This window comes from Lactuca saligna, chromosome 1, assembly GCF_052625555.1.
Source record: "Lactuca saligna cultivar CGN05327 chromosome 1, ASM5262555v1, whole genome shotgun sequence".
Taxonomy (NCBI): Eukaryota; Viridiplantae; Streptophyta; class Magnoliopsida; order Asterales; family Asteraceae; genus Lactuca; species Lactuca saligna.
The window spans coordinates 52,947,303-52,974,330 of record NC_136417.1 but is presented as its reverse complement, the minus strand read 5'-3'; the positions used below and the strand labels follow the sequence as shown (position 1 = coordinate 52,974,330).

Below are 27,028 nucleotides of genomic sequence, written 5' to 3'. Positions count from 1 at the left end.
ACACCGCATCTTAATGGTGTGGCTGAGAGGCGCAATCGAACCTTGTTGGACATGGTCCGTCCCATGATGAGTCAAGCTTCATTACCTATCTCATTCTGGGGGCATTCCTTAGAAATTGCCACCCATATCCTTAATCTAGTCCTAACTAAGAAGGTTGCCAAAACACCTCACGAAATGTGGACAGGGAAGGTTCCCTCGTTAGCACATATCAAGGTTTGGGGTTGCGAGGCTTTTGTAAGACGAGAGACTCACGACAAGATCCAACGTTGTATTGAGTGTTGTATTTTCATCGGCTACCCACAGAAATCCTTGGATATTTGTTCTATAGACCTAGTGAGAACGTGCTCTTCGTAGCGCGAAGGGGTGTCTTTCGTGAAAGAGAACTCATATGCCAAGAGGATAGTGGGAGGAAAATTAACCTTGAAGAGATTTAAGAGTTAAGCGATGAAGGAACCTCTAACACTAGCAATCAACCTGAGGATGAGACTCCTATTGAACCAGTTGACGAGTCCATACCTCTGAGACGTTCCAGTAGAGTTAGTGTTCTACCTGTGTTATATGGTTTTCAAATAACAACTGAAGGTGATACGTTTATCAGTGATAGTACATTGATAAATTTGGATGAACCTAACAGCTACAAGGAAGCCATGGCGGGCCAAGATTCTGCAAAGTGGAAAAAGGCGATGGATAGCGAGATTCAGTCCATGTATGACAATCAAGTTTGGAACTTGGTTAAAAATGTACCAGGTCGTAATACGGTCGGGTGCAAATGGATCTTCAAGAAGAAGACCGACATGGATGGCAATGTACACACATATAAGGTGCAATTGGTTGCGAAGGGTTCACTCAAACTCCTTGAGTTAACTATGACGAAACCTTCTCACCAGTAGCGAATATGAAATCTATAAGGGTTATGCTAGCCATAGTTGCATTTCATGATTATGAAATATGGAAGATGGATGTCAAAACCACTTTCCTTAATGGAAATTTGGTTGAAGATGTTTACATGAGTCATCTAGATGGTTTTGTAGATGCGAAGTACCGTAATAAAGTGTGTAAGCTTGAGAAATCCATTTATGGATTAAAGCAAGCATCTTGCAGATGGAATCTTTGTTTCGATGAGAAAGTCAAAGAGTTTGGGTTTTCGAGAAGTGAGGATGAGTCATGCGTATATGTCAAAGCTAGTGGGAGTATAGTTAGATTTCTGCTATTGTATGTGGATGACATATAGGAAACGACGTTCCAACCTTGTAGGACATTAAATCCTGGCTTGGGAAGTGTTTCGTTATGAAGGACCTCGGGGAAGCTGCTTACATTCTAGGGATAAGGATATTGAGAAATATGAGTAAAATACTAATAGGACTTAGTCAAATTACCTACTTGGACAAGGTGTTGAAACGTTTCAACATGGAGAATTCCAAGAAAGGAGAATTGTCAATCCAGAGCAATATCAAACTGAGTAAGACTCATAGTCCGAGTACCGATGCCGAAATAGCAGAAATGAGTCGATATAACATCCGGGCTTCAGGGCTAAGCATTTTAGACAATTTAATAGTCTTGTTCAACTATTGTAACTCTTTTTGAAGTAATAAAGATGAAATATTTGAGTATTATGTGAATTTATGTGTTTTATACTTAATTATAAAGGTTGAATTAAAAAAGAATAAAAATAAGCGTCAAAATTAAAGTGTGATATAAGCCCGATATCTTTACATAAAATTTTAGTGGTCGAAACAAGGATTTCGGGGATATAAAGAACGCCAAAATCCGAGTTATAACGAAAAAGTTATGACCCGTCGAAGTTTTGCGACGGAACCGGCACGACACCAGGAAGCATATAAAGTGAATTTACGATAGAAGACTTTTTAGCCTTAGTAATCTAAACCAAAGTCATAGAGTATGTTAAATTGATAAAATCCATAAAAAGAACGCCCAAATCTGATTTCGTATGAGGAAGTTATGATTTTTCAAAGTTTCGGCTTAGCAGTGTACAACCCGAAACTCGAATTTTAGTTCGAGCGGTTTTTGGCTTACGCGACCTAAATGAGAGTTGAATATCTCATTAATAGGAGCTCAATGGTAAAAATACAGACGAAAACGGAGTCCATATTAAGGAGTTACGAATTCTTCGCGGTCATTTAGCAGTCTAATCTCCTCCTACAGTTCAATTTAAGATCGGTCGAGAATTAGCCGACGGAGTCTAAATGAAAGTTGTAGATCTTGTTTTTAGCTACGCGTGGAAAAAAATAACCTCAAAAATGGAGCTCGTATGCGAAAGTTACGGGATTTAGAAGTCAGCAGGGTGCTGCTGCAAAAGGGGTGACGTGGCACAATATAGGGCACACACATTTCGCCACCAGAATTCTGACACATGGCCTGGAACTCGACGATTTGGAGGCCAACTCAATGAGTTTGGGGATTTCCGGACTATAAATAGAGGTGTCAGGTTCCCTCATTCTTCACACCTTCCCAACTTCACTTTCTCTCTCTAGTTTCTCTCTTTAAAGGCCTCCCCCCCCCCCCCCCTAAAGTCTAGGTAAACCCCCTAGCACCCGAAGGAAGCCCCGAGGCTCCCGAAGCCCCGAGAAAAGAGCCTTTTGGCTCGGAAAAGTTGCTCCAGCGAAGCCTGGTTTTGAGAAAAACCCGCTGTAAGTGAGCTACGCCTAACCTATCTTTAGTTTAGCTTATGTTTTAATATAGTAATGTTATTAGGACCTTCTAATAAGTACTTGGGCTATTATTATGGGTTATATAAGTATCGTTTAACGCTTATATAATAGTAATAATAGCGAGACTATTAATTAGTCTCAGTGAATATTAGACTAAACCCTAGTGGTAATGATACTAGGTTTTGTCGAAGGAAGATTGTGTTAAGAGTAACGAAGTGTTGTCCAAACGCCGAGTCACCACCTTCTCAGGTGAGTGCATAGTTACTTTCATCTTACAAATAGATATGAAGTATTATATATAAATTACATGCTAAGTGTGCATATTATCTGAATACTTGTTGTCTATGTTGGATGAACGATTTTATACATGTTTTAAATGATTTAAACTGTATAAGTATTTCATATCTACAAAAATGTTGGGGTAAAACATGGGTAGATGTACTAAGACGATGTGTGATAAAATGAAAAGAGACCTCGATGTTGTTGTTGTTGATTCTGTCATCTAGCGGAGTATGGATGACGACCACGGACTCTTCTAGACAGTCCAGTGGAACGCTAGCAGGCTCACAACCTGTAGGTGTTTGTGAACAATGTGTTCACTGGTGTACTCCATCCCCCACATGGTTGCCTTTAGGACATTTATTGCTAGGACCCCCCTTAGCGGTAGTTTCCATCCCGATGATGATCCTTAGGATAGGTCCCTTATGATAGGTGTTTAGGGACGTAATGTGAGGATAACGGGAACGGGTAATCAGGTTATTGTTGGTTGATTAAATTAATAAACTTATTTATTGTGGGTTGAAACCCCTATGTGCTCAACAGGCTCCCAAGTCTGACCCACTCAGTTTCATGTATTACAGGTAGTGGTGCTCGAGCATAGATGTGATGTTTTGGATGAGGGATTACGGATATAGGCCTGTAGATATGAAATAATGTAGTAAGGCTTGTATTGTACTGTTTATACTTTTGATCTGTATCGAACATGACATCCCGAGTCTTTTAATGAAATACATTTCTACGGAAATGCTTTGATAAATCTTTATCATATTTTTGTCTTGGGGATGAATTCCGCAACTCTTTTATTTAAAATATTACTCTGATTTTTAAACAAAGTATAAACAAAACCGGTCTTTTCTGGCCGTGATTTTGGGGATGTCACAATCGAGTACCATATGCTTCTACCGTTTGCTCGATCATGTATGATATGACATGTACTCGCCCTGATTTGGCTTTTGCTTTGAGCATGGTTAGTCAATATCAAGGTAATCCTGGTAGAACTCACTGGATAGCAGTAAAGAACATTCTTAAGTACCTGCAGAGGACTAAGGACTGGGTCCTTACCCTCGGTGGGAGTGATGAATTGAAAGTGACAGGGTATAGTGATGCCAAATTTCATACCAACAGAGATAATTTCCGCTCTCATTCGGGTTGGGTATTTACCCTAAATGGAGGAGAAGTAACATGGAAAAGTTCCAAACATGATACTATAGCTTATTCAACATGTGAATCAGACTACATAGCAGCAAGCGAAGCATCGAATGAGGCAATATGGCTAAAGAACTTCATCGTAGACCTTGGAGTTGTACCAGTTGTAAAGGAACCTGTGGAGATTTGTTGTGACAAGGAGTGTGCGGTCACCTTAACCAAGGAACCAAGGGATCATGGCAGATCCAGACACATCGACATAAAATATCACTTCATAAGACATCGAGTAGAAGAGCGACTCCTCGTAGTGAAAAGGGTATCGTCAAAGGATAACCCATCAGATCCCCTACGAAGGGACTGAGTGGGGTTAAGCATTTCCAGCATGCTAAGAGCATTTTCCTAAGAGACGATATTAGTTTTAGTGATTAGATAGGCAGTTAGAAACTTGTAACAAATAAATGTAATTGACATTTGACGATTAAATAATAAGGGTTTTATTTATAAGTAAAGTTTACTATCTTTTGTCAATAGTTCATTTTATGTTTCGCTTTTGCATATTTTGACTTTCAGAATAATATGATTATTTAAACTATCCACAATCAATCATACTTTAGAAGTAAGCTATGAGGTTAGACTGTCATGAATTGGCTTGTAGATTTTCTAAGGTGTTTAGACATAGCAAAGGTTTGCTACAACGTTCATGAGTGCTCCTGAAATAAGATTTGAGTATTGGATTAAACCCAGCCTCACATGAATCACTTCATGGGAATTTATCATGAGTGATTGTGAGACGATAACATTGTATAGTCTTCAAACCAAGATATATATGAGTTGTTGATTACGATTTGGTTATGCATTGATAATATGAAAACGCATCAGTAACGTGATGTTATAAAACATATTGTTTTGTATAATTTAACAAGTAATTAGTACAAGCATATAAGTCGTAGTTTATCTGTTCCTTTTATCCTAAGAGGATTAAAAGTGATATCTTGGGCACCTCGATGATTTTGTTTTGACTTATGTGTCGGGCCCGATCAGGACTCAATTGATGTGTTTAGTTAAGTTCTATGTAAAAGAAATCTAAAATCGGGAAACAAACTGCTTGACAATGAGTATGACCTTATTCCATGTCTTTGTCCACATGATATCTTGAAGAACAGAGGATTATATGATCGCTTATCTAAAAGACAACATCTTTTGAGAGCTACGATTGCTAATCGGATTTTTAAGTCACATTGGCAGTTATAGTTATTATAGTTATCCAAGTGGGAGACTATTGGATTAGGTGTCTAAGCCCATAACTATAGTTGGTATGTACTTGACCCGATTATAGCATGGTCCTTTTGCGTTGCTTTCACCGGAGCAATTTAATAGGATGGATATTTGAGAAAGAGGTTATTTGTGATTTATTAATATATTATAAGAATAATATATTAATTGAGAAATCATATTATTTAATTGGTACTGATCAAGAATTAATTTCAAATTAATTTAGTGATCAAAAGAGACTGATTAAATTTACAAGGACTGATTAAGTAAATCAGTAATATCTATAGTTTGGGCTAATGATCCATGTTGATTAGGGATAGGCTAAATCTATGTGAGAGTCCATGAAGAGTTAGTCCAAAGGGTCTATCATGTGGATCATTCGAATCCCTAAAGGCTTAAGTAAATTAGGGTTTTATGTAAGAAACCCTAAGAATTCCACACTATAAATTGAATCCCTAGACTTCCCAAAATCAGCCTATCTCTTCCAAGGGGAAACCCTAGCCGATTTTGGTGCTTCCTAACCTCTCTCTCATAAGCATCCTTTTGCTTTTGGTGTTTGTGACTTATTTGAGGTATCACACTTGAGGTACTAACCTCTTGAAAGGCCAAGTCCTACAAGCTACAACAATGAGTATTCATCTAACTTGTTTTATGTTGTAAATCTCTAAATTGTATGCTAGTTAGGGTTCATGCTTTAGAAAAATGAAAATTACACGTATAACTTGAGAAAACTTAGATCCAAAGCATTAGGGTTTTATGTGCACCATAGGATTGTTATAGTACTCAAAACCCATCAAATGATCGGTTGCGGTGTGAAGTTGTGAGTCGTTAGGAGGTATGCTCGTCCATTCTATGAGAAAGTGTTGCCTTTTTAGGGGAATCGTTGTTTGTGTTACAGTGTTAGTTTCAGAGGTTCAACCCGACGACTTCCCAATTTTGGAAGATTATCATGAAATGATGGGTTATGTTATTTGGACATGGAGACCTTCTGACCTTGTAATTCTAAGTCGTGAAGCAAAGGTGTTTGGGATAGAAAGATGTAGTGACATCTCAAATGAAATAGGGACTGGATTTGGAAAATCTATTCGAGGAATTGCAAGAAACATATCTAAAGTGTTTCGCCAAGACTGATTTCAACAACGAAATCCAGATAAGTGGGGGATAGTTATAACATATGTGTTTTTAAATTTATTTTTATGAGTTTTTCAGGGAAATCGAGAATAGGGTTTTGAAAAAAAAAAAACCCTAGATAACGACTCGTAAAATGGAGTGTTACAGTGCATGCCACGTCACAAGTTGCGATGCGACCATGTATAGATTGTGACGTAAAGTCGCAATAAGCCCAAACCCTAATCTTGAGCCTTATTCAATGACACTAACTTCTAAGGTTTCCCTTATTGCTCAACCTCGAACCCAGAAACCCTTCACTTCTAAAGCCCTAGTGTCCTTTTCCTTCTTTCCTTGTGTTTGATACCTTAAAGAGAGAGATTGAAGAGTTGGTTGCTAGTTTGTGTCAGGAGAAGCAAACTCCATAGACTTTCTACCTTCTTGTGGCCTCCTCAAGTTGTGTTAGTGATCAAGACTCAAGCTTTTTAATTGATTGATCTTATATCTATCATCTTGTTGGTTTTTGGTCATTTATGTCGTGATTTATATGGATTTTGGAGAACTTCAGGTCCAAAGATGATTTTGATTGATGTTTTGCGACCATTATGTCATTTTGAAGGCATTTTGGACTTCCTTTTTGATCCATGCATGAGATTGTTAGCTTTTTGGACTATGTTAAACCTAGGGCTTGAGTTCTTGCTTGTTTGGCACTTGTGAATGGATAAAGTTGATAAGAACCTTGTGTAGATAAGATCTGAGAATGTTAGCCTCTGACTTGTTGGATTAAGCATTTAATGGAATAAGTACTCTTCCTTGGAAAGCACGGGACGACCATGGAATGGGCGTGACATGAGCCTTCATCCAGATTTGCGACTATTTTGTCGCCTAGTAATTGTGACGCGACCAGGAGCTGGGTTGCGACACATTAATCGTTGACTATTAACTTTCAACCATTTTGACTTTTGTTCAAACTTTATTGGATGTCAGTATTAGACTGAGGTTTAGTCTTGATTTGGTATCAGTTGGTTTTGCTAGTTGTTTTTTTGCAAAGTTTGTTGTTGGGACACTGCTAGTAGACTCAGGCGAGTTTTCTCATTGTACTATGTGTGACATTGTATGTGTAGTGTAATAACTTTTATGGGTGTTGTTAGGGTATTATTGTATGTTTAGGTTGGTTAATTTGTTTTTTATTATGTGTAGGATCATAGGGGAAGTTGGTTGTAAGCCTTCAAGTCCACTAGGAGATGTAGTTGGAAGTTCAACAGGTCTTTAGGATGATGGTCATGTGCTTATAGGTCTACTAAGATTTTGACTATAATCTAATGATTATAGGAATTTTAACAGGTCTTTGGGATGATGGCTTTATACCTATAGGTCCATTAAGGTGTTGATTATAAATCAAATGGAAGTCTATGTCAGATGGAAGTATAACAGGTCTTTGGGATGATGGATATAAGCCTATAAGCCTATGGAGGTGTTGACTGTGAGCCTTATATATATATATATATATATATATATATATATATATATATATATATATATATATATATATATATATATATATATATTGTATATGTGATGTTATATGTGGTATATTGAGGAACTCACTAAGCTTTATGCTTATAGTTATGGATTAAATTTTTTTCAAGTTGTTATGTTGTAACATCCCAATTTCAGGTATGTTTATTATTGTTTTTATTTTTATCAAAAGTTACATAATTGATCCCTTAAGGAAAAGGTTTGCATTTTTGGTCGTACGTAGGGCGTACTTAAGAGTACGCGCAGCGTACTTGTGCAACATGAAATCGCAGATGATCTGCTAGTATGTTGGGTGTATGTGTGGTACGCCCGACATACTAGCCCATACTCCAAACCCTAATATTAAGGGTTACTCTCTATTTAAACAACATTATATCCCCATTTGATCATCCTTATCAGCCACCATTCCCTCCCCAAACCCTAAATCCAAGTCTCAGTTGTTTGTGTGAATTTTGTGAGTTTACTGAGTGTTTTGGTGCATTTTGTTGATGAAAGAGTCTAGAGAAGAATAAGTGTTTGCTTGCAAGCTTGTAAATCCAGGAACCTTTCCACCTTGTGCATCTTTTTAAGGTATAAAGTTTATACCTTGATGTGTTTTCTATTTGATCTACATGGTTGAAGTTTTATGAGTTTTTGTCCCCAAGATTGGACCTTTATGATTTTGGAGCACTACAGGGAATTGTAGCTATCTCTTAATGCATTTTAGGACCTGTAGATTCATAAAAATGGGTGTTTGATCACTCCTTATGGCTCATGCATGAGTAAAGTACCTTAGAGTGTGTTAGAACTTAAGGTTTGTTGCATTGAGTCCTTCCTATCCATGCAAAGGCTTAAAGTCAACGACTTTATGGACTAAGACATCTTAGATGGGTCAGATCTAAGGTTTGGTTAGTTGTCTTAAAGGATTAAGACACAAAGTTAGTGAAAAAGGAAGTAGATTGAGTACGTTGGGTGTACTCCTAGCTACTCCCCGTGTAGCCGGTTCGCCCCCCGATGGCTTCTGATTGAGTTGTACGCCCAACATACGCGCTAGGCAATTGACTTTCATTGACTTTTTGACCTTTGGTCAAGATTTAGGGTTTTGGACCATGTGAAGGGCAAAATGGTATTTTTTCCCTTAGAGGACTTAGTTGTGGGATATGGACTCTCGAATATAGTTTTAGACCTTAATTATTAATTAGGGTTAATTATTCCGTTAACTAAGCGGAGTCTAGTTCCGGCAGTTCGGGGTGTGAGATTTACTTGTCGACGGTGTCAGGTGAGTCTCTTTACTTATTCTTACATGTGTGGTAGGATAGTTGTATCTGTGACGACCAGTTGGGTCTAGTTATTATTATTATGTTATGTTGTTTGTATGTGACTAAGACTGTTGATAGTCTCCAGGGTTACCGATAACCCATTGAGCATGCTGTTAGCCCATTGGGACTACTGACAGTACCTAAGGTTGCTGATAACTCATAGTTGTTTATTTGTGTTATGTTGTGTGTGGTGTTTTGGGGAACTCACTAAGCTTTGTGCTTACGGTTGTTGATTTATGTATTACAGGTACTTTTGAGGACCGCAAGAAGGCGAATGTCTGATTGTACACACTCGTCGGGGGATTTGTTGTTGAGACAGTTTATGAACTCTTACATTCTGTGACAATGTTGTTTTGAATAATTATATATATTTGAGAACTTGATTTGTCAAACCCTAATCTTTGTTAAATTAAAAATGAAAAAATGGTTTAAAATTAAGGTGTTACATTTGTTGTTAGGAGGAAGGTCCAACTTGATTGTACCGCGGTGCATCACTGTTGATTTATGAATTAGATTTATGTTAATTTTATTATGTTACTCTGTTTTGGAAATTATATTTTACAATTATTGGACAAAAATGCTTTTACATTACTTTTAGGAGCACAATATGACATTATATTATATTTTTAAGACGAAAATTTTGATTTGAAATTTGAGACCCTACATATTTATGCTACATTAATAAATGAACTTTGTTTGCCTTTTTATTATAACACCGAAATTTAATAAAAGTAGAAGTTAGAATAAGTCAAAAAAAAGTAAGGTTAAATCCCATGTGATTCGATTAACAACATACAATATAACTGTATTATGAACCATATTATTTACAATATTAATAAAATATTTGATATTAGTGTAGTCAATAATTTGCATAATTAAGTGATAAATCTGATTAGTATGTCATATGGACTTTGAAACCACCAACTTAAGCAACATATAGAGGTTGATATCCTTGGTTAAATCTACACCAAAACATGTATAATCTGAAGTAACTTAATTCATAAGGTAGTTTTTTAGTACCATTATCCTCCACTACAAATACATACTCTAAAAAACTAATTACAATTCAATTTAAATAATAAAAATCTAGACATTAAAGTCCTCTAAACAATATGTAAACCAATCACACTACAAAATAGAACAAGAAATTACATACGAAAGCTTTTTTTGTTATTCCTGAATATCACTTTACAATAATATAGATTATAAACTGTATATGAGTCCGAAATGCACAATCATAGTCTAAAACGTAGCACCTTTACGTCAAATCTCACTAACCACCCACCCATTCCAAAACACTCATAACTAATCCGAAATTGGGGATTCCAAAAGAAAGTTGTCATTTTTTCAAATTCTAAAACAAATAAATTATACTTGTTAATTTACTCTTTTCTAAAGGTTCAATGGCTCTAAAATTAACTGTCTTATAATTCATTTACATAAAATACCAACTATAGTAACAATAGAATTAATGAATTATTATTGGTCTCACGTGTGTGGCGTATTCGTGTAACAATTTGAAATGGGCTCACGTCGAGTACTCAATTATTATGTTTCCCACAAACAAAGGTGAAACATCCTTGGCACAACATAATGCTAACTTTCATAATATTCCTTTCTAGAATACATGTAAACACTGTTTTCACAAATGGCAGCATTTTCAAAAAAAAAAAAAAAAAAAAAAAAAAAAAAAGTTAAAATAGATAACTACTATGTTAAAAACAGTAATATAATTAGTTAATTACAATAATGATAAGTTTATAACTTTATAGATATATTTTGATACTTCACATAGAACAATGTGTTAACTAGTTGACTTCACTTAAAGTCTTTAAACATAACCATAGTTTCACATTTCCAAAAATAAAAACCGGAATCAGCGATTCCGTTACTCATCCAAGGCAGTGATTCCGGACTTCCTAAGCCGGCATACTCTTTTCCGATGATTCCGGCCTTGTTTATGTTGTTCCCACTCATATCCCCCTCTAAGCACCTTATTCCCACATGCCTACAAGTAATATATATTTTCAGAAACTGAACAAATTACATTTTTTTTTTTAACCTGAAATACATAAAATCTAACCTTGCATATGTGTTGTGTCCATAAATCTCTTTCATTTAATTTTAATCCTTTAATACCATTTGTTGCATCAAAATTAGGGACCAAATTTATATCTTTTTCAAAACAAGATTTTATTATCTGGATTGAAGGCCCAACCACATTTGTAGTCCATGACTCTTCTGTAAAACCTGAAAATAAAAACAAACCTAATATCATTAAGAAGTTAAGATGAATAGATCTTCACTTTCCTTTTCAAGAATTGAAAATTACATATTTGCCCTTTATCATACATGAAAGACATTCTGTTGCATCGACATAATGTATGTTCCACCCAAACAATGTCTGGAGCCGAATAAGCCTTCTTTTCTGGAAAAATAAGAGAATTACATCTTTTAAATTAATAACAATTATATATGTATGATTATTAAAAAATATTATTTTAATTTTACCTGTCTTCGAACAAGTCTTCTGGTATTTAATTTGACTTTATCAATTGCATCTTGAAGAAGCTCTTTCTCACCAGGGGTACTCAAGATTTCATTCATGTTTAATTTTGACTTGTCAATGGGACTCTCAAAATTACCATTTTGCCCTTTGGAGAGATAAGTTTTTAAAAAGACCTCAAACTCCCTGACACCGATTGCTTGGCGTAAGCCTCGAGTGTAATCAGCATCAGGGTTAAAAATGTCATAAACTTCTAGAAGTAAACCTGAATCGATCATTTGATCTACCCTTTTGTCCACATATTTGTCTATAACATGGAGAGAAGCATCCACACATATAAAACAACAATTGTATCTCAAATTATCTGCATTTCCCCAGTTCTGTTCTGACATATACAAGATTATAACTCAGTCAAGTAAATAATTGCAAAAAATAGCATTCTACTTTCAGTTTGTATTTAAATGATATTGCTATAATAAACAAATCAATCAAAGTATGTTGCTATTTCTTGTATTTAACCTGTTTGGATTATTCAAGTATTGTTTTGGAAGAATATGGGATACTAACCTCCATAGTCTTTTCCTGAAGATATTTGCTAGGAAGAACACCAGAGGAAGCGTATATATGAAGGTACTGATTAATCTGCAATATGGAAATATTAATTATTATTGAATGTTTATGAAAGATTTGCAAAATTAAGGACTTTTGAAAGGATGCCACTTAGTCCTTACCTTTCTTTGGTCATTTGGATGGATTCTATTTGCTGCAACTGGATCAAGATCTTTAAGATTATCATAACTATAACTAAAATTCTCTTGTTCTTGCATAAGTTCATTAGGTTGTTGTTTATCTCCTGTTCATCGGTAATTGACTAATTTCATGTCTGATTGTTAAAAGAGTGGATAAGAGTTTGAAGTAAAAAAATGTTGTTTACCATATGTTTCATCTAAGCTGAGTTCATCAGTATCCACAGGTGAATCATCTAAAAGAAATCGACTCACAAGTGCCTGAAAATAGCAAGGAGAACAAGGAACAAAACTACATGTTACACTACATTTAGAGATTGAAATTCTATAAGCTTTAGATCTTAATGAAAACACTAAGTAATGTTATACCTGAATATAGTAATTTGTGCCTCCAACAATGACTGGCAAATGATTCCTGGATGTTATGTCGTTGATAAGCTGAAAGTAGCAAACTTGTTATGATCACAAGGACATTCAAGTGGAAAAATATGGAGAAACAATCATAAAATATCAATGAAGCATTAAAGTGACAATCTTTGTTTATTATGTAGAGAGGATAAGTACTCACGGAAATTGCAGAATCCCTAAAATCCTTTGCAGTGAACTCGACCGTAGGGCTGATTGTACCCAAGAGATGGTGTGGCACTCCTACATAGACAGAGAATCACAGATGATTAGTGATGATACATTGAGGAAGAAAGAACGAAGACATTGTATGGTGAAATGATATGGATGTTTGATCAATTTGTTTTCATGCGAGAAATCAATCGAACCTTTCTGATCGTGAAGTGGAACTTTATTAGTGAGAACATCCAATCCTTCGTACACCTAATCAAAGAGTTCACGAGACAAGAACAAATAAGGTAATACCAATACATATATGTCCGTACTTGTGTGCTTGTATGCTTGTGTTCAAACCTGCATGGAATCGGCGTTAATGATTTCGATAGGGAATTGTGAAGCTAGGTCAATGGCGAGACGAGATTTTCCAGAACCTGTTGCTCCCATTATCACTACTACTTTTGGCTTGGAATTCGAAATTTTTGGGTTTTCTTCTTCTTTCGGGTTCGGAATGCCATTCGGGTCTCTGCAACTGTCACGCTCCATCTCGCGCTCGCCCTCTCTCCTCCGATGCGGCCGCCGGAGATGAGTGGAAAGAGATCAAGGGGATGGAACGCCCCCTCAAAGTTTCTCTTTATTACTCGGGCAACCCTATAGTTTAGAAACATTTCTGATTATACCCATTGTAAATGAATCGAACGAATCGAACGAGCACGAACAAGTGTTTGTTTTCAAGCTCACGGAAGTACCGAACAAATGAACAAACATAACAAATAATAAATTGTTTCATTATTAGTATTTGTTTGTTTACAAATTACTTTATGTTAAGGTGCTAAATGATAATAACAAACACAAAAAAGAAAAAAAAAAAAAAAAACAAACGAACATAAATGACATAAACATCCAAATCAAGAAAATCTTAATAAATCTTAATAGCTAATTGTCAACATTTATATATGTTAATCGTAATTAATAGTACTACTTATAATATTTTTATGAAATTTAGAAGTAAGACTTAAATCATTATTATAAGCTCCACATTGAGATATATGAATGTAAATAAGAGAACTAGATCATTTATCGTGTTTATTCGTTTAATTCGTTTAATTCGTTCAACTAAATGAAGGAATTGTTTTGTTCATGTTTTCTCCTTATGAATAAACGGACATAAATGAATTTTTCGTCAAATGGTTCGATGAAGTTTGGTATATTTACAGTCCTACACTTCTACTAATTGGGTTGTTTTTTTTTCTTTTTCTTGGTTGGTAACTGATATCGAATATATAAAATGTGTGCAGTATTTTCCATGTTTTCAAAATAAGATGTTTACCTTAAATATGTAGTATACATAAAGAAAATTGTATGTTTTGTGCAACCTAAAATTTATTTGTTATTGTCTAAATGAAATAAAATCAAATGAAATATTTATCTCCTAGCAACAATATCACAGTCATTATCATCACCACCTTTATCATAAAAGAGTAAATTACATGATTCATCCTTGTTCAAGTGTTAAGTGGTGCATTTAGTTTTTATTTTTAAAATTTAACTTGGACCGTCTTTCATATCGTTAAAAGTTGTACGTTACATCCCTCGTAGGTATAAAATGACTATTTTGCGATTTCCTTTTATTTTTTCATTTATTTTCAACTATTTTTTATTTATCTAATATTTTTTTATTAATTATAATTGTTAGAAAAATAAACTTCATAAATTGCTTCCAAGTTCCAACCCCCATCCATCCACCACCTCCGACTACAGGTCATCTTCGGCAACCAACCACCTTCGATCACCAGCCATCACTGGCCACCAGTCACCTTCGAAAAACATCACCATTCACCTCCAAATAATGGGTGTGATTTAATTCTCCAACACCACCACCCAAAAGTGTTCAAAGAGACGATCTTCAACGTGCATATCGACGAAGTACAAATCCACGTTGTTCAAATCCATGGAGTGCAGATCTAAGAACGGAGAAGTGAGATGAGTTGTTTCACAAATGTGGATATGTAAACACTAAATTGTGCGGGATGGCGGGGCGTAGGTGGTGATAATCGAATGGAGAAGACAATGGTTATGTCGGAGATGGTGGCAAGCAAACCTACAAATAAAATATGATCGGGTAACTCTGGCAATAGTGATGCACAGGTGGAATGAAGCGATGGGCTTCTTTCTTGGTATCTTCGGTGACGGTTGTGGTGACGATGACAGCTCTCTCTCTCTCTCTCTCTCTCTCTCTCTCTCTCTCTCTCTCTCTCTCTCTCTCTCTCTCTCTCTCTCTATAGATCTGATAACAAAAGAATGAAGATGAAGGTTGTGGGTGGAGGTAAAGGTTAAGGGTTTTATGGTGGTCGCACTATTTTTGTTTTTCTTTTAAATTGTCAATAATAAACAAACTTTAAAAAAAATAATAAAAAAAATGAAAAGGGTAACATAGTCATTTTATGTCCATCGGGACGATTCGAGTGAGAAGAAAACATTGCAAGGATATGTCGGGTTAATTTTTGAAAATAGGGATTAAACATGTTTTTTAACACGTTTACAAGGGACGATTCGTATAGTTTACTCATCATATTAAAATAGCATCATGTTCTAAAAATCAATAAGAATCATGTTCAAATAAAAGCACAAAATCTAGGGGTGGCAAATCGGGCCATCGTGTCGTGTTTTTGTCTGACACGACACAACACGACAATGTTTTATGTAACACAAACACGATACGACACGATGTTGTGTTTTTTTTAACTAAAACGAAAACAAACCAATTAAAAAACGACAAATACGACACGACACGATAAAGATAACATAATAAAAAATTAGTTTATTTAATTAATATTTAATCATACATAACACGAAAACACGACAAATAAATGTTAAATCGTGTCAATTTCGTGTCGAATTTTAAACATGAACACGACACGACATCGTGTTTTTTACACTTAACATGAACACGAATTCAAATTTCATTTTCGTCCCAATTTTGTTTCGTGTCGTGTATTTTTGTCATGTCATGTCAATAATTGCCACCCTTAACAAAATCCACTGAAAGCAAGAGGTGTTCGTCCATATATAAATGATAAAAATATTAGGGTAAATTACACCAATCGTCCCTCATGCATATGCCAGAAAGCGTGTTTAGTCCCTATTTTCAAAAATTAACTTGGACCATCCCTGACTTTGTTTTTTCTTGCACGCTTAGTCCCTATTGACATGAAATGACTACTTTACCCTTAATAATTCCTTTTTTCATTTTCTTTTATTACTTTATCAGTTTTATATTATAAAAAAAATCTAAGTGTCCCCTCCCCTTCTCTTTCCCTTTTCCTTTTACTTTTCCGGGAAACCAGCACCACCAGAATCACCAAAAACCACCCGTCCTCTTCCTTTCTCCGAAAAAAAAGTAAATTACACGAATTTATGTGGATTGAAGGACATACATACATAAGAGACTAGTTATATGGCCAATATACATGTGTTGGGAATTACTTAACTGATTAAGACAATTAAGATGAAAATTAGGCAGATTAACAACACCACCGATCAATACCATCACCATCATATCTCTCCAGGACCACCGTAGATCACCAACAACATATATCTTCTTCACAAACAATAATGAAGGGAACAAGAAGAGAAGCTTGTAGGGACGAAGTCGCTAAAGATCCACATATTTTATCACGTTTGATGCTCGAGAAGGTTAAGCGATCTGAGATAAAACCCTAGGTGGTGATCACAATCTGAGAAGAAACCCTAGGCGACGATGATCTAAGACGATGAAGGTGAAGGTTGGAAGATAAAGTATTCAGATTAGAGAAGGAGGAGAGATAGAGAGAATGGTTGTGATCCTTTGAGCTCCATAACCGATCTCCACAGTGGCAGCGCACAAGTGAGGAGGTGGAGGTGGCTTGGATGTGACGATGGTGGATTGGAGGAGATAGCAACGCTTACTTGCACGGGATGACATCATTGGTGCGAAGGGGAGGACCCCGGTGGTTTGAAGATGATGATGATTACCTCCGATGGCCGAATTTTTGCTTCACCGGAGAGATGAGTTTTGAGACGAAGATAAAGAACGGATGGGAGATTTAGGGTATCTAGTTAAGTGGGGATGGGGTGTGTAAGGTGAGGGCCCACTTTATTTTTTTTATATAATATAATTAAAAAAATTAAACAATCAAAAAGAAAATCAAAAAGAAAATAAACAAGGGTAATATAGTCTTTTCAAGTCTCATAAGGGATGAAACATGTAGATTTAAATTGATGAGGGATGAAACATGCAACTTTTAACCAAAAAAGGGACGGTCCGAGTTAATTTTTGAAAATAGGGACTAAACACGCTTTCTGACATGTGCACGATGGACGATTGGTGTAATTTACCCAAAATATTATTTTAATAAAACAAAAAGTAAATTAAAGTTTCATCACTTGTGGTTTACACTTTTTAATCTAATTTTGTATTTTTTTTGACAAAACTCGGTTTCCAAAAATTGCATGTAGAGATGGAAAAAAAAACCCGTACTGGATGGGTACCCGAAACCCTAACCCGAGTTGATCGGGTAAATCTTCGATTTGACCGGGATGGAGATGCGTATTATTCGAATGCAAAAATCGGGGATGTGGATAGGGATGGTTCTACCTATTGGGTACACATACCCGTACCCAAACCCGACCCCGATGGGTACCTGATATATATATATATATATATATATATATATATATATATATATATATATATATATATATATATATATATGTTTTTATTTTTAATCAATCCATAAATCATAATGCATAAGTGAAAGTACGCGAGTAGTCATAGTAAGGTTTTACTTTTTGGAAGATTTTTTTTTTTTTTTTTTTTGCAAAAAAAATCGTTTAATTTATAAACTTGAATGCTATTGTTCATGTTTAATGGATTCAGTGTTATATTGTTTTATATTATTTCTATTAGTTTTTGTTTTGTTGGTTAATATATAAATATGTGTTAGTTTTCAAAAAAGTTCAAAACTTTATAATGGAGAAAAATACTTGATTACCCATCGGGAACCTGTTCCCCATTGGGGGTGAGGATGATGATAGATTTTTAATTCCCGATGGAGATGGTATTAGGTATGGGAACGAAGGTATGGGGATGGAAAATACAAAATTGAGTATACACGTATCCGTTTTCATCTCTAATTGAATGCATGGTCCTTGAAACTAACTCCTATTAATTGTCATCCGTTGAAGTACATACAAAATGACAAAGATGCTTTTGTTTTTGTCATTTCTAATTTTGTCCATTTTTTTTTATTTTGTCATTTTTAAAATTCAAGTGACCATTTTGCTATTTTCACAAAAATGCAATAAGGACCACCCTATGCCTAAGGCCACTCAAAATGATAACAACTAAAATAAAAAGTACAAAACTAGAATATATTTATCATCTTACAAGTTTTTACAGATTTCGATAGCATTTTTAGGGACTGTGTAACTATTGAAAACCACAAAAACAAATTATATTAAATTTATTGAAAACCACAAAGACAAACCATGTAACTATTGAGCATATATGCATGCACCGCTCGTTCTCAAGGAAGATAAGGTCTTGGTTGATACAATTTGAATTGGAGTGGTTTAGTGCCTTGCATTCCTTTTGATGAGCTTAAAATTGTTTTGATTTTCTCGGGCATTACTAAGAAGAGATTGAAGCTCCAGTTGATGTTAATATACTTTGTATTGTGGAGTATTTGAAGAACTCGTAATGACTTGGTTTTTAAGAAGAATAGATGCTCCATTCTCAAGGCAGCGGATGATATTTAAATTCTTACGTTCAATTGGGTAAAAAATAGATTAATTCTTAATTTTATATCGTGGTTTAATTGATGTATTTCTCCTTTATATGCTTGTAATTTGCAACTCGTTTTTATGCTAGCGTCTTGCTAGTTTATAATGCATTTCCCGTTAAAAAAACCATATTAAATAATTAAAAATTAAACTAAAATATATTAGGTAACCTTTCAAAATTCAAATTTACTTTTTCTAATTATATTTTAAATTTAAAGTTATAAGAAATTTAAAATTTTGATATATTTTATAATTAATAATTTATTTAAAATAATTAATAAATAATTTATTAATTTTTACTATCCCCATTATAAACTAGTTTACTATAAAACAAATACCGCGTGTGTATAACACTACAACTTCTTCAACCAGATTGGGCCGGGTGTGGAGGTCCACTAACCGAAGCCCAATACATCACCCCCAATTCTGACTCCGCAAGAAGTTATTTCAATACATCGATCTGAATCCTTTCTCTCTTCTGTGGTGACTAGGTTATCGATTCTCCTCCATTTCTGCTCTCGCGAATACCTTGACTTTATAAACGTCCAAGTAAGTCCATTCGTCTCAATTCGATGCCTTTGTCAATTGCATCGTATTAATTTGATCTGATTTTATAGGTTTCTAGGTTTTCTTGATTCGTAGAGTTAGATGTAAATTACGCAACGAGTCTATGCCACGTCTTGACTCATAGTTCCTTTTTTAGAGGATATATCACCTGACGCTTCATCTGATTAATGATTCGAATCGATTTTTTTCTGTACAATTGGCATATCAACATGTATTACTTGTTTCTCGATCTGTATACACTATACAGTATTTTGATTGTCGAAATTTCCTTTTTTGTATTTGATTTAGAGTCTGGTATTGAATCTGGCAATAGAATTGAAGTTTTTGAACATGATGAGAGCTTAGGTAGATTCTATTGCCCTAAAGTTAAAAACATTTGTTTGCAGGATGGTGGCAGAAGCACCTTTTAGACCAAGAGAACAACTCCTTGAGAAGCAAAGATTGTTTCAAAGCATCCACAAACACACTCATTTGAAAAGTCCAATGGACAAACTTACCTCAGTTGCCATTCCTGTTGCTCTTGCTGGTTCTTGCCTTTTTCTCATTGTAAGTTCATTTCTCAAAACATTTTCTTTTTTGTATATAAATTTGCAGTTCTTTTTTTTTTTTAAGTAGCTTGCATTTGTTTATAGGGTCGAGGTATCTATAACATGTCTCATGGGATTGGAAAGAATGAATGAAAACTGAAGGCACACAGGAAATGCTTACAGTTTTTGAAGTTATTCTTCTTTGAATTTAGACCTTTGTATTGTTCAAGTTTTTATGCTTTTATGAAGTTTAAATAATTTGTTTGCACTTTGCAGTAGGTTGAACCACTGCATTTTGACATTCTACTTTCTGTTATGGAGAAATTCTTGATTGTTGGATGTTTTTTAGCATGATTTTATCAAATTTAATTGGCATCTATCTAATATTTTGAAGTTTGGGATTTAAAAGAGGTAGCAGTGATCAATTTAAAAGATTTATACAATATCATTCATCAAATGGTTGTTTTGTTTGTTATTTACATTTAGGTAATTTACATAAAAGCCACTATAATTTGGCTATTTGTATGGTCGAACCACTATATTTTTATTTATTCAATAAAAGTGACTCAAGTTTTATAATTTTTTTTTTTATGTCTACTGCTATGACGTGTAGTGGTCACAATAATTTATTTTTTTGCCAAAGTTTAGTCGGTTTAGTGAAACTTTTTACACTTAATATTTCACTTAAGTCATTGAATATTTCATCGTTAAATGTTCCATTAAAGCTACTAAAGTTTGACAAAATTTTATATTGCGACGTTTTTAACATTTTATGGCATGTTATAGCAAGGTCAATTCAAAAAATATCAAAATTGGGTTATTTTCATTGATTAAATTAAAATATATTGATTAAACCACGCAAATAACAAAAAATATAGGGACTTTATTAATTTGTATGTTACATTTAAAAAATATAGGGGCTTTAATAATTTGTATGTTACATTTAAAAAATATAGGGGCTTTAATAATTTGTATGTTACATTTCCTATGATGTGAACTTTGTTACTATTATGATATATATATATATATATATATATATATATATATATATATATATATATATATATATATATATATAAATACAAGAAGTAAGTCATAAGAAAAACATATTTGAATGTGTTATACAAAACACAATACAAACTCGAAATTGTAGATTGAGGTCTGTAAATTGCAGTGTTTTAAGATAGAAATTGCTCTGGTATGGGTTTGTCTTGAGAATACAACAATCAATTTAAGAACAAGCCTCGAATATATTGAAATTCTCCATGCTTCCTTGATTTCCTAGAAAAACGAGAGAGAAAGAATGTTTTTGTGTATTGTGATCAACTCTCAATATGTATATTTATAGGCTGTCAAATAACAATTAAAATTGTCAACCATCATACATGTTCAAAAATTGAAATTAACTATCAATTAGTTAATGAGCAATTAATAGATTTTCGGAATTTATTAATAAAAATTAATTAATCAGTTAACAGGAGACCAATCCAAGATTAATTTAATAACCAAATACCACAATTCTAATCCAAATGCATTTTTGTCTTATTTTATCCATTGAAAAATATTTAGAGACAAAAATTTATAAAGCTAGTCAAAATTCTTTGTTTCTCTTATGTGGGATAAAAAAATTTATACTACAAGCAAAGTTCCAATAGTTATGACTTTTATTCTAAACAAATTCATAATTCATAATGAATGTTACGAGTCTTTATCATTTTCAAATTTAAGATACAATTTTTAAGTTTTTTTTTTTCCTTTTTTTTTTCTCTCCATTAACTTATGTGTAATGAAGTGGCTAATTGAATTATAATGTTCCTTAGAGTGATTTATACATAATTTTTTTTTCTAAACTAAATAAATCTTCCTAGTAAGATCAAATGACTATTTTGCTCATTAAATTATGAAATCCAAATTTTAAGATATTCAGTCATTTTAACAATGTCTATAAGGAGTTGGAAAAAATAATAATAAAAGCAAATAGATAAAAGGTTAATGTTTTTGATACATTAAACCAAGTTTTTTTTGGCTAAACACTTTAAATCATATTGTCCAAACTAAATAAGAATTAATAAACATTTATATATGCTCAAATTAAATGCTTAAGCGATTAAGCTCGTGAAATAATAAGTAAAAAATAAGTTGCAAAGATTTGTTAGATTTAAGGCTAAACTCTTTATAACTGAAATAACTAAATACCTAATGTACAAATTTATTTTGTAATTAGTAAAACATATTCATAAAATACCAACTAATATTAGTTTATTATAAAAAAGATAGAAAAAATGAGATGGGAATAACTCCTCTTTTGCATTGAAATTTGAGACTATAAATTCTCAATTTCATTGTGATATTGTTTTTTGTTTTATAATATTATGGGGCAACGAGTAGATTCTTTAAAGTTAGTACCCACATTTAACAAACAAGTAAAAATACAGGGACTAAAATGTTGACATGTCCAAAGATGCTCAATTAGCTCGCGCTATAACCAAATGGCAAATACCCATCACCTGATAGAACACACGACAGTGCCCGACTCAACCATTTTTACACAGCAACAAAGCTCTCCATAGAGGTGAAGAAAACCTTATCAATGGTTGTTTTAAGCTTCAACACCGAGATCTCACTGATTTCTCCTTGAAACTTTGATTTATCTCTGAAAACTTGGTTTCAATCCGATAACATGCGGTCAAAAGACAGAATTTCCTACTTCTACGATGGTATGTGTTCTTCTGCTCCGTTGCTTCTATATGTAAATGCTCATGCGATTATTGATGAAATATCATTGCATTATATTTCCAGTTCTCGATCCCTTTTAACTTATTTTTACTTGTTTCTTCCTTACAATCTCAAACCCTAGAAGCTTATGAACTTTCGAGATGACTATCTGCTAATAAATAGAATACTCTTCTTATAACATAATAGATTACCTTTCTAAAATTTGGTTACGAAATTGAGAAATGATTGTGAAAATTGGAGGCGATTGACTTTTGCAGGGGATGTTGGTAATGTTTACTTCGGACCTAATCATCCAATGAAGCCGCATAGATTATGTATGACTCATCATTTGGTGCTTTCATATGATCTACACAAGAAGATGGAAATCTATGTTAGCTTTCTCTATCTTTTCCCTCTTTGGTTTCATCTCTAAAAGACTGATAAACTTTCTTAATAATCTATGATCTCTGGTGTTTAATACAGAGGCCTCATAAGGCATATCCAGTTGAGCTAGCTCAATTTCACTCAGCCGATTATGTGGAGTTCTTACAGCGTATAAACCCAGACACACAACAGTTGTTTCCAGAAGAAATGGCAAAATGTAAAACATCTCAATGCTCAAATCCCTTTCACCAAATATACAAGACTTTATCTTGTTCTTAACTTCTATCTAATCTTCAGTTAAACTTGGAGAAGACTGCCCTGTATTTGATGACTTATTTGAATTTTGCCAAATATATGCTGGTGGAACAATCGGTAAGTTTCTCAAAAGGGTATTTTAGTCATTCTTCATCAACACATCACATTAACACATACAAGCAGATGCTGCACGCAGATTAAACAATCAACTTTGTGACATTGCAATAAACTGGGCTGGAGGATTACACCATGCAAAAAAATGTGAAGCATCTGGATTTTGTTACATCAATGACTTGGTTTTGGGAATCTTGGAGCTTCTTAAATATCATGCAAGAGTTCTTTACATTGACATTGATGTTCATCATGGAGATGGTGTAGAAGAAGCCTTTTATTTCACTGATAGAGTGATGACTGTTAGTTTTCACAAATATGGAAATATGTTCTTTCCTGGATCAGGTGATGTTAAGGTATTTACATATTTATATGTTCTTTCCTTCCTTCCTTCCTTCTTTTTTTTTTTTTCACACAAAGTGGGACCTGATTATATTCTAATTTTTCTTATTCATATAGGAAATTGGGGAAAAAGAAGGAAAATTTTATGCGATTAATGTACCTTTGAAGGATGGTATAGATGATGGAAGCTTTACTCGATTGTTTAAAACAGTATGTATTAAAAATTAGATGTCTTTTATTTTTATTTTTTAATTATATTTAATGTATTTTTTTTTTGTAGATTATTGCGAAAGTTGTTGAAACATATCAACCAGGTGTAATAGTTCTCCAATGTGGAGCAGATTCACTTGCTGGAGATCGATTGGGATGCTTTAATCTCTCAATAGATGGTGATAATTTTTAATTTTTAATTTATTATTATATTTATTTTGAAATACTTACTTTTGAATTTCTTCCAGGACATGCTGAATGTGTTAGATTTGTTAAAAAGTTCAATTTGCCTCTACTGGTGAGTTTATTTTTAAATTAAATAAAAAGTAGCTTACATTTTTTTTTTTAAAGTTTTAGATTTTATTTTACTTTAAGGTAACTGGAGGTGGAGGATATACAAAAGAGAATGTTGCCAGGTGTTGGACTGTTGAAACAGGAGTTCTTTTAGACACAGAGCTTCCTAATGGTATATATATATATTATGTTATTAATTTATTAATTTATTATTTTAATTTCATATAGGTTTGTTAATTTAATTATGCATATTGCATAACAACTAATTACAGAGATCCCGGATAATGACTATATCAAGTATTTTGCACCAGAGTGTTCTTTAAGGATTCCAACTGGTCATATTGTATGTAATTATTTTTTATACTTTGAATTTGGATTAATTACATTGATAATATTTAATTTTATAACGTTATAAAAATAAATATTTATTGATGTTTGGACAGGAAAATTTCAATAGCAAGTCTTATTTAGGAACTATAAAGATGCAAGTTTTGGAAAATCTACGTTCCATTCAACATGCCCCAAGTGTACAAATGCAAGAGGTTACAAATATAATACTTTAAGTTTTTACCAAGTGTTTTTTATTAATTTTTTAAACATGGCTTTTTATATATTTTGGTATGTTTTAGGTTCCACCGGATTTTTATATTCCTGATTTTGATGAAGATGAGAAGAACCCTGATGAAAGAAACGATCGTGAGTGTATAAAAAATAAATAAATAACTTTGTTGTTTTTATAATTGGAGATTAATTAGGTTAACTTTTATTGTCTTTTTTTTATTCAGAACATACGCAAGACAAGCATATCCAACGTGATGATGAGTACTATGAAGGAGATAATGACAATGATCATAACATGGATGATGTTTAGTTAGATACTACTACTACTCACAATGGACGACATTTATTCTAGTATTTCGTTTTAGGGTAGACTATATGTAGAGTAGATATTACAAAATTATGCTTCTTTTTAACTAACTGTTTTGGAACACTCACTACAAAGAAAAGAATCAATCCACACAAAGTCTTGTTAGTTAATCTCTAATTTAAAAAGATACATATATGGATTATGTTCCTTGTAGGATAGTGGAAAACCAAAATATCCATTTTACCCCATTAATAAATACTAAATATGATACAATGACAATGAAGTGTTACATTTAAGAGTTTTTGTTCATTATGTCAAGTAATATGATGAGATGAATGGAGGAAATCTATGAGCTGTTTTCTGCCAAAATGGTATCCAATAGCGATTCACATGCATCCTCAAGCAAATCCAACACCTATAGAAAGTAGAAACAGCCATTAAGAACTTAATGAGATTGACAAAATGGAAGAAAAGTTCAAGAGTTTTGGAGCATCTAAGACATGCAATAGCTCAAGTAAACATTATTACATTCAGAATTGCATTTCTAGCGTATGTTTGAGCACAAACACATCAACTCTGTAAATTATTACATTAAGGACTTAATGAGGAAAGGATAATTTCCCAATTATAACGTGTTATCTTGATAAATTATGTTTTAAGACACCAATGACCAATATATAAGTAAAAAAGAAACAACACTTAAATTAAATTCAACAGAGTTTATGTTTACCTTCTCAAAACCTTGTGCTCCACCATAGTAAGGATCAGGCACTTCAGTTTCATCATGTTTTTTACAGTAAGAACACATTAACTTAACCTAAATTCACACCCAATTAATGAATTAAACAACAAGAATTGCAAATGCATTAAAAATAAAAAAAGATTCTTTAAATCTTTCTACAGACCTTCTTGTATGCATCAGCTGGTAAGGCTTCCTTAAAACTCCATCTTTCCAAAGCTGCAAGTATATCCTCTGCAATCCATACAAAAATTCAACGAAATGATGAAGAAAATTACTTACATTTAACTCAAAAATCAATGTCTTACGACTTAATCTAAATAAATCACACCTTTATTTTGCTTGTCCATGGCAAGAATGAGATCAAATTCTTTGAAATCGGATGGCCTTATTGGCCTTGATATCGATGTGATTTCAATTCCTCTTCTTTTAGATGCAGCTCTCATTCGCGAGTCCGCTGGACCTCCCTTCAATAAAAGATAAATCATCACAAAATTCAGAATGAAATCTAAGAAATTGAACATCGAATCATGAATGGGTACTCTTGAAATTCTCCTAAAAGCAATTCAATTAATTGAGGAAAAACCCATGATGGAATAATCTATAAACCTCGTGATAGTTGATTGTGCCAGCAGAATCGATGATAAACTTGGAAGAAAGATCTCGTTTTTTGACCAAATCAGTGAAGACGCCTTCGGCAGCTGGGCTTCGACAGATGTTTCCCAAACAGACGAAGAGAACAGAGAAGGGTTTTTCTGTAGTTTTATCTGTCTGAGTTGTGGAAGCCATTGACGATGATGATGATGTGATTACTGTTATTGGGTTTTGTTTAATTTGTGATATTCGATGAAAGATATTTGAAGTTTGAAAATGTGGTGATGGATTTAGAGGAAGAAGGGTTGGAAGAAAGGGGGATTTGGTGTCGCAATGGCAAAATGGCAACTTAGGGAGGCTACTGGTGCATAGTGACCTCATTGCTGCCTGCGATTTTGGTAGAAAAGGGGTGAGGTGAGCCCAAAGAATAAGGTTCGAAAGATGCTTTTGTTAGATTTTTATTTGTATGATTACAT

General features: G+C 33.7%; 4 protein-coding genes across 5 annotated transcripts; 2 read left to right on the top strand and 2 right to left on the bottom strand.

The window, feature by feature from the left end:
• Positions 1 to 11,040: 11,040 nt before the first annotated feature.
• On the bottom strand, positions 11,041 to 13,801 carry IPT2 (tRNAisopentenyltransferase 2). Of its 2 annotated transcripts, none has more exons than XR_013678436.1 (11): positions 13,481 to 13,801; positions 13,336 to 13,390; positions 13,131 to 13,210; positions 12,932 to 13,000; positions 12,751 to 12,823; positions 12,548 to 12,669; positions 12,384 to 12,458; positions 11,822 to 12,196; positions 11,643 to 11,738; positions 11,394 to 11,560; positions 11,041 to 11,318 (listed from the first exon to the last, which is right to left on the bottom strand). XR_013678436.1 is itself a non-coding variant. In XM_078984749.1 (11 exons), the coding sequence occupies exons 1-11, from the start codon at positions 13,667 to 13,669 to the stop codon at positions 11,199 to 11,201; spliced, it is 1,401 nt and encodes a 466-aa protein (XP_078840875.1). In that variant the 5' UTR covers positions 13,670 to 13,794; the 3' UTR covers positions 11,041 to 11,198. The 2 variants fall into 2 exon arrangements, 1 of the variants encoding a protein (XP_078840875.1); XM_078984749.1 differs by having other exon boundaries at positions 11,663 to 11,738; positions 13,481 to 13,794.
• A 5,576-nt stretch (positions 13,802 to 19,377) lies between these two features.
• LOC145036289 (uncharacterized) lies at positions 19,378 to 20,379 on the top strand. Its single transcript, XM_078984741.1, has 3 exons — positions 19,378 to 19,495; positions 19,900 to 20,059; positions 20,146 to 20,379. Exons 2-3 carry the CDS (start codon positions 19,901 to 19,903, stop codon positions 20,191 to 20,193), a joined length of 207 nt encoding a protein of 68 aa, XP_078840867.1. The 5' UTR covers positions 19,378 to 19,495; position 19,900; the 3' UTR covers positions 20,194 to 20,379.
• Positions 20,380 to 22,537: 2,158 nt separating this feature from the next.
• Positions 22,538 to 25,389, top strand: HDA9 (histone deacetylase 9). The gene is made up of 13 exons (XM_078984732.1): positions 22,538 to 22,757; positions 23,034 to 23,146; positions 23,239 to 23,356; positions 23,437 to 23,511; positions 23,578 to 23,861; positions 23,965 to 24,057; positions 24,128 to 24,236; positions 24,306 to 24,355; positions 24,433 to 24,523; positions 24,624 to 24,694; positions 24,795 to 24,893; positions 24,981 to 25,047; positions 25,137 to 25,389. Exons 1-13 carry the CDS (start codon positions 22,721 to 22,723, stop codon positions 25,220 to 25,222), a joined length of 1,293 nt encoding a protein of 430 aa, XP_078840858.1. The 5' UTR covers positions 22,538 to 22,720; the 3' UTR covers positions 25,223 to 25,389.
• Positions 25,390 to 25,438: 49 nt separating this feature from the next.
• LOC145036287 (uncharacterized) lies at positions 25,439 to 27,001 on the bottom strand. The gene is made up of 5 exons (XM_078984737.1): positions 26,568 to 27,001; positions 26,290 to 26,425; positions 26,125 to 26,192; positions 25,950 to 26,036; positions 25,439 to 25,634 (listed from the first exon to the last, which is right to left on the bottom strand). Exons 1-5 carry the CDS (start codon positions 26,931 to 26,933, stop codon positions 25,566 to 25,568), a joined length of 726 nt encoding a protein of 241 aa, XP_078840863.1. The 5' UTR covers positions 26,934 to 27,001; the 3' UTR covers positions 25,439 to 25,565.
• Between the last annotated feature and the right edge of the window lie 27 nt (positions 27,002 to 27,028).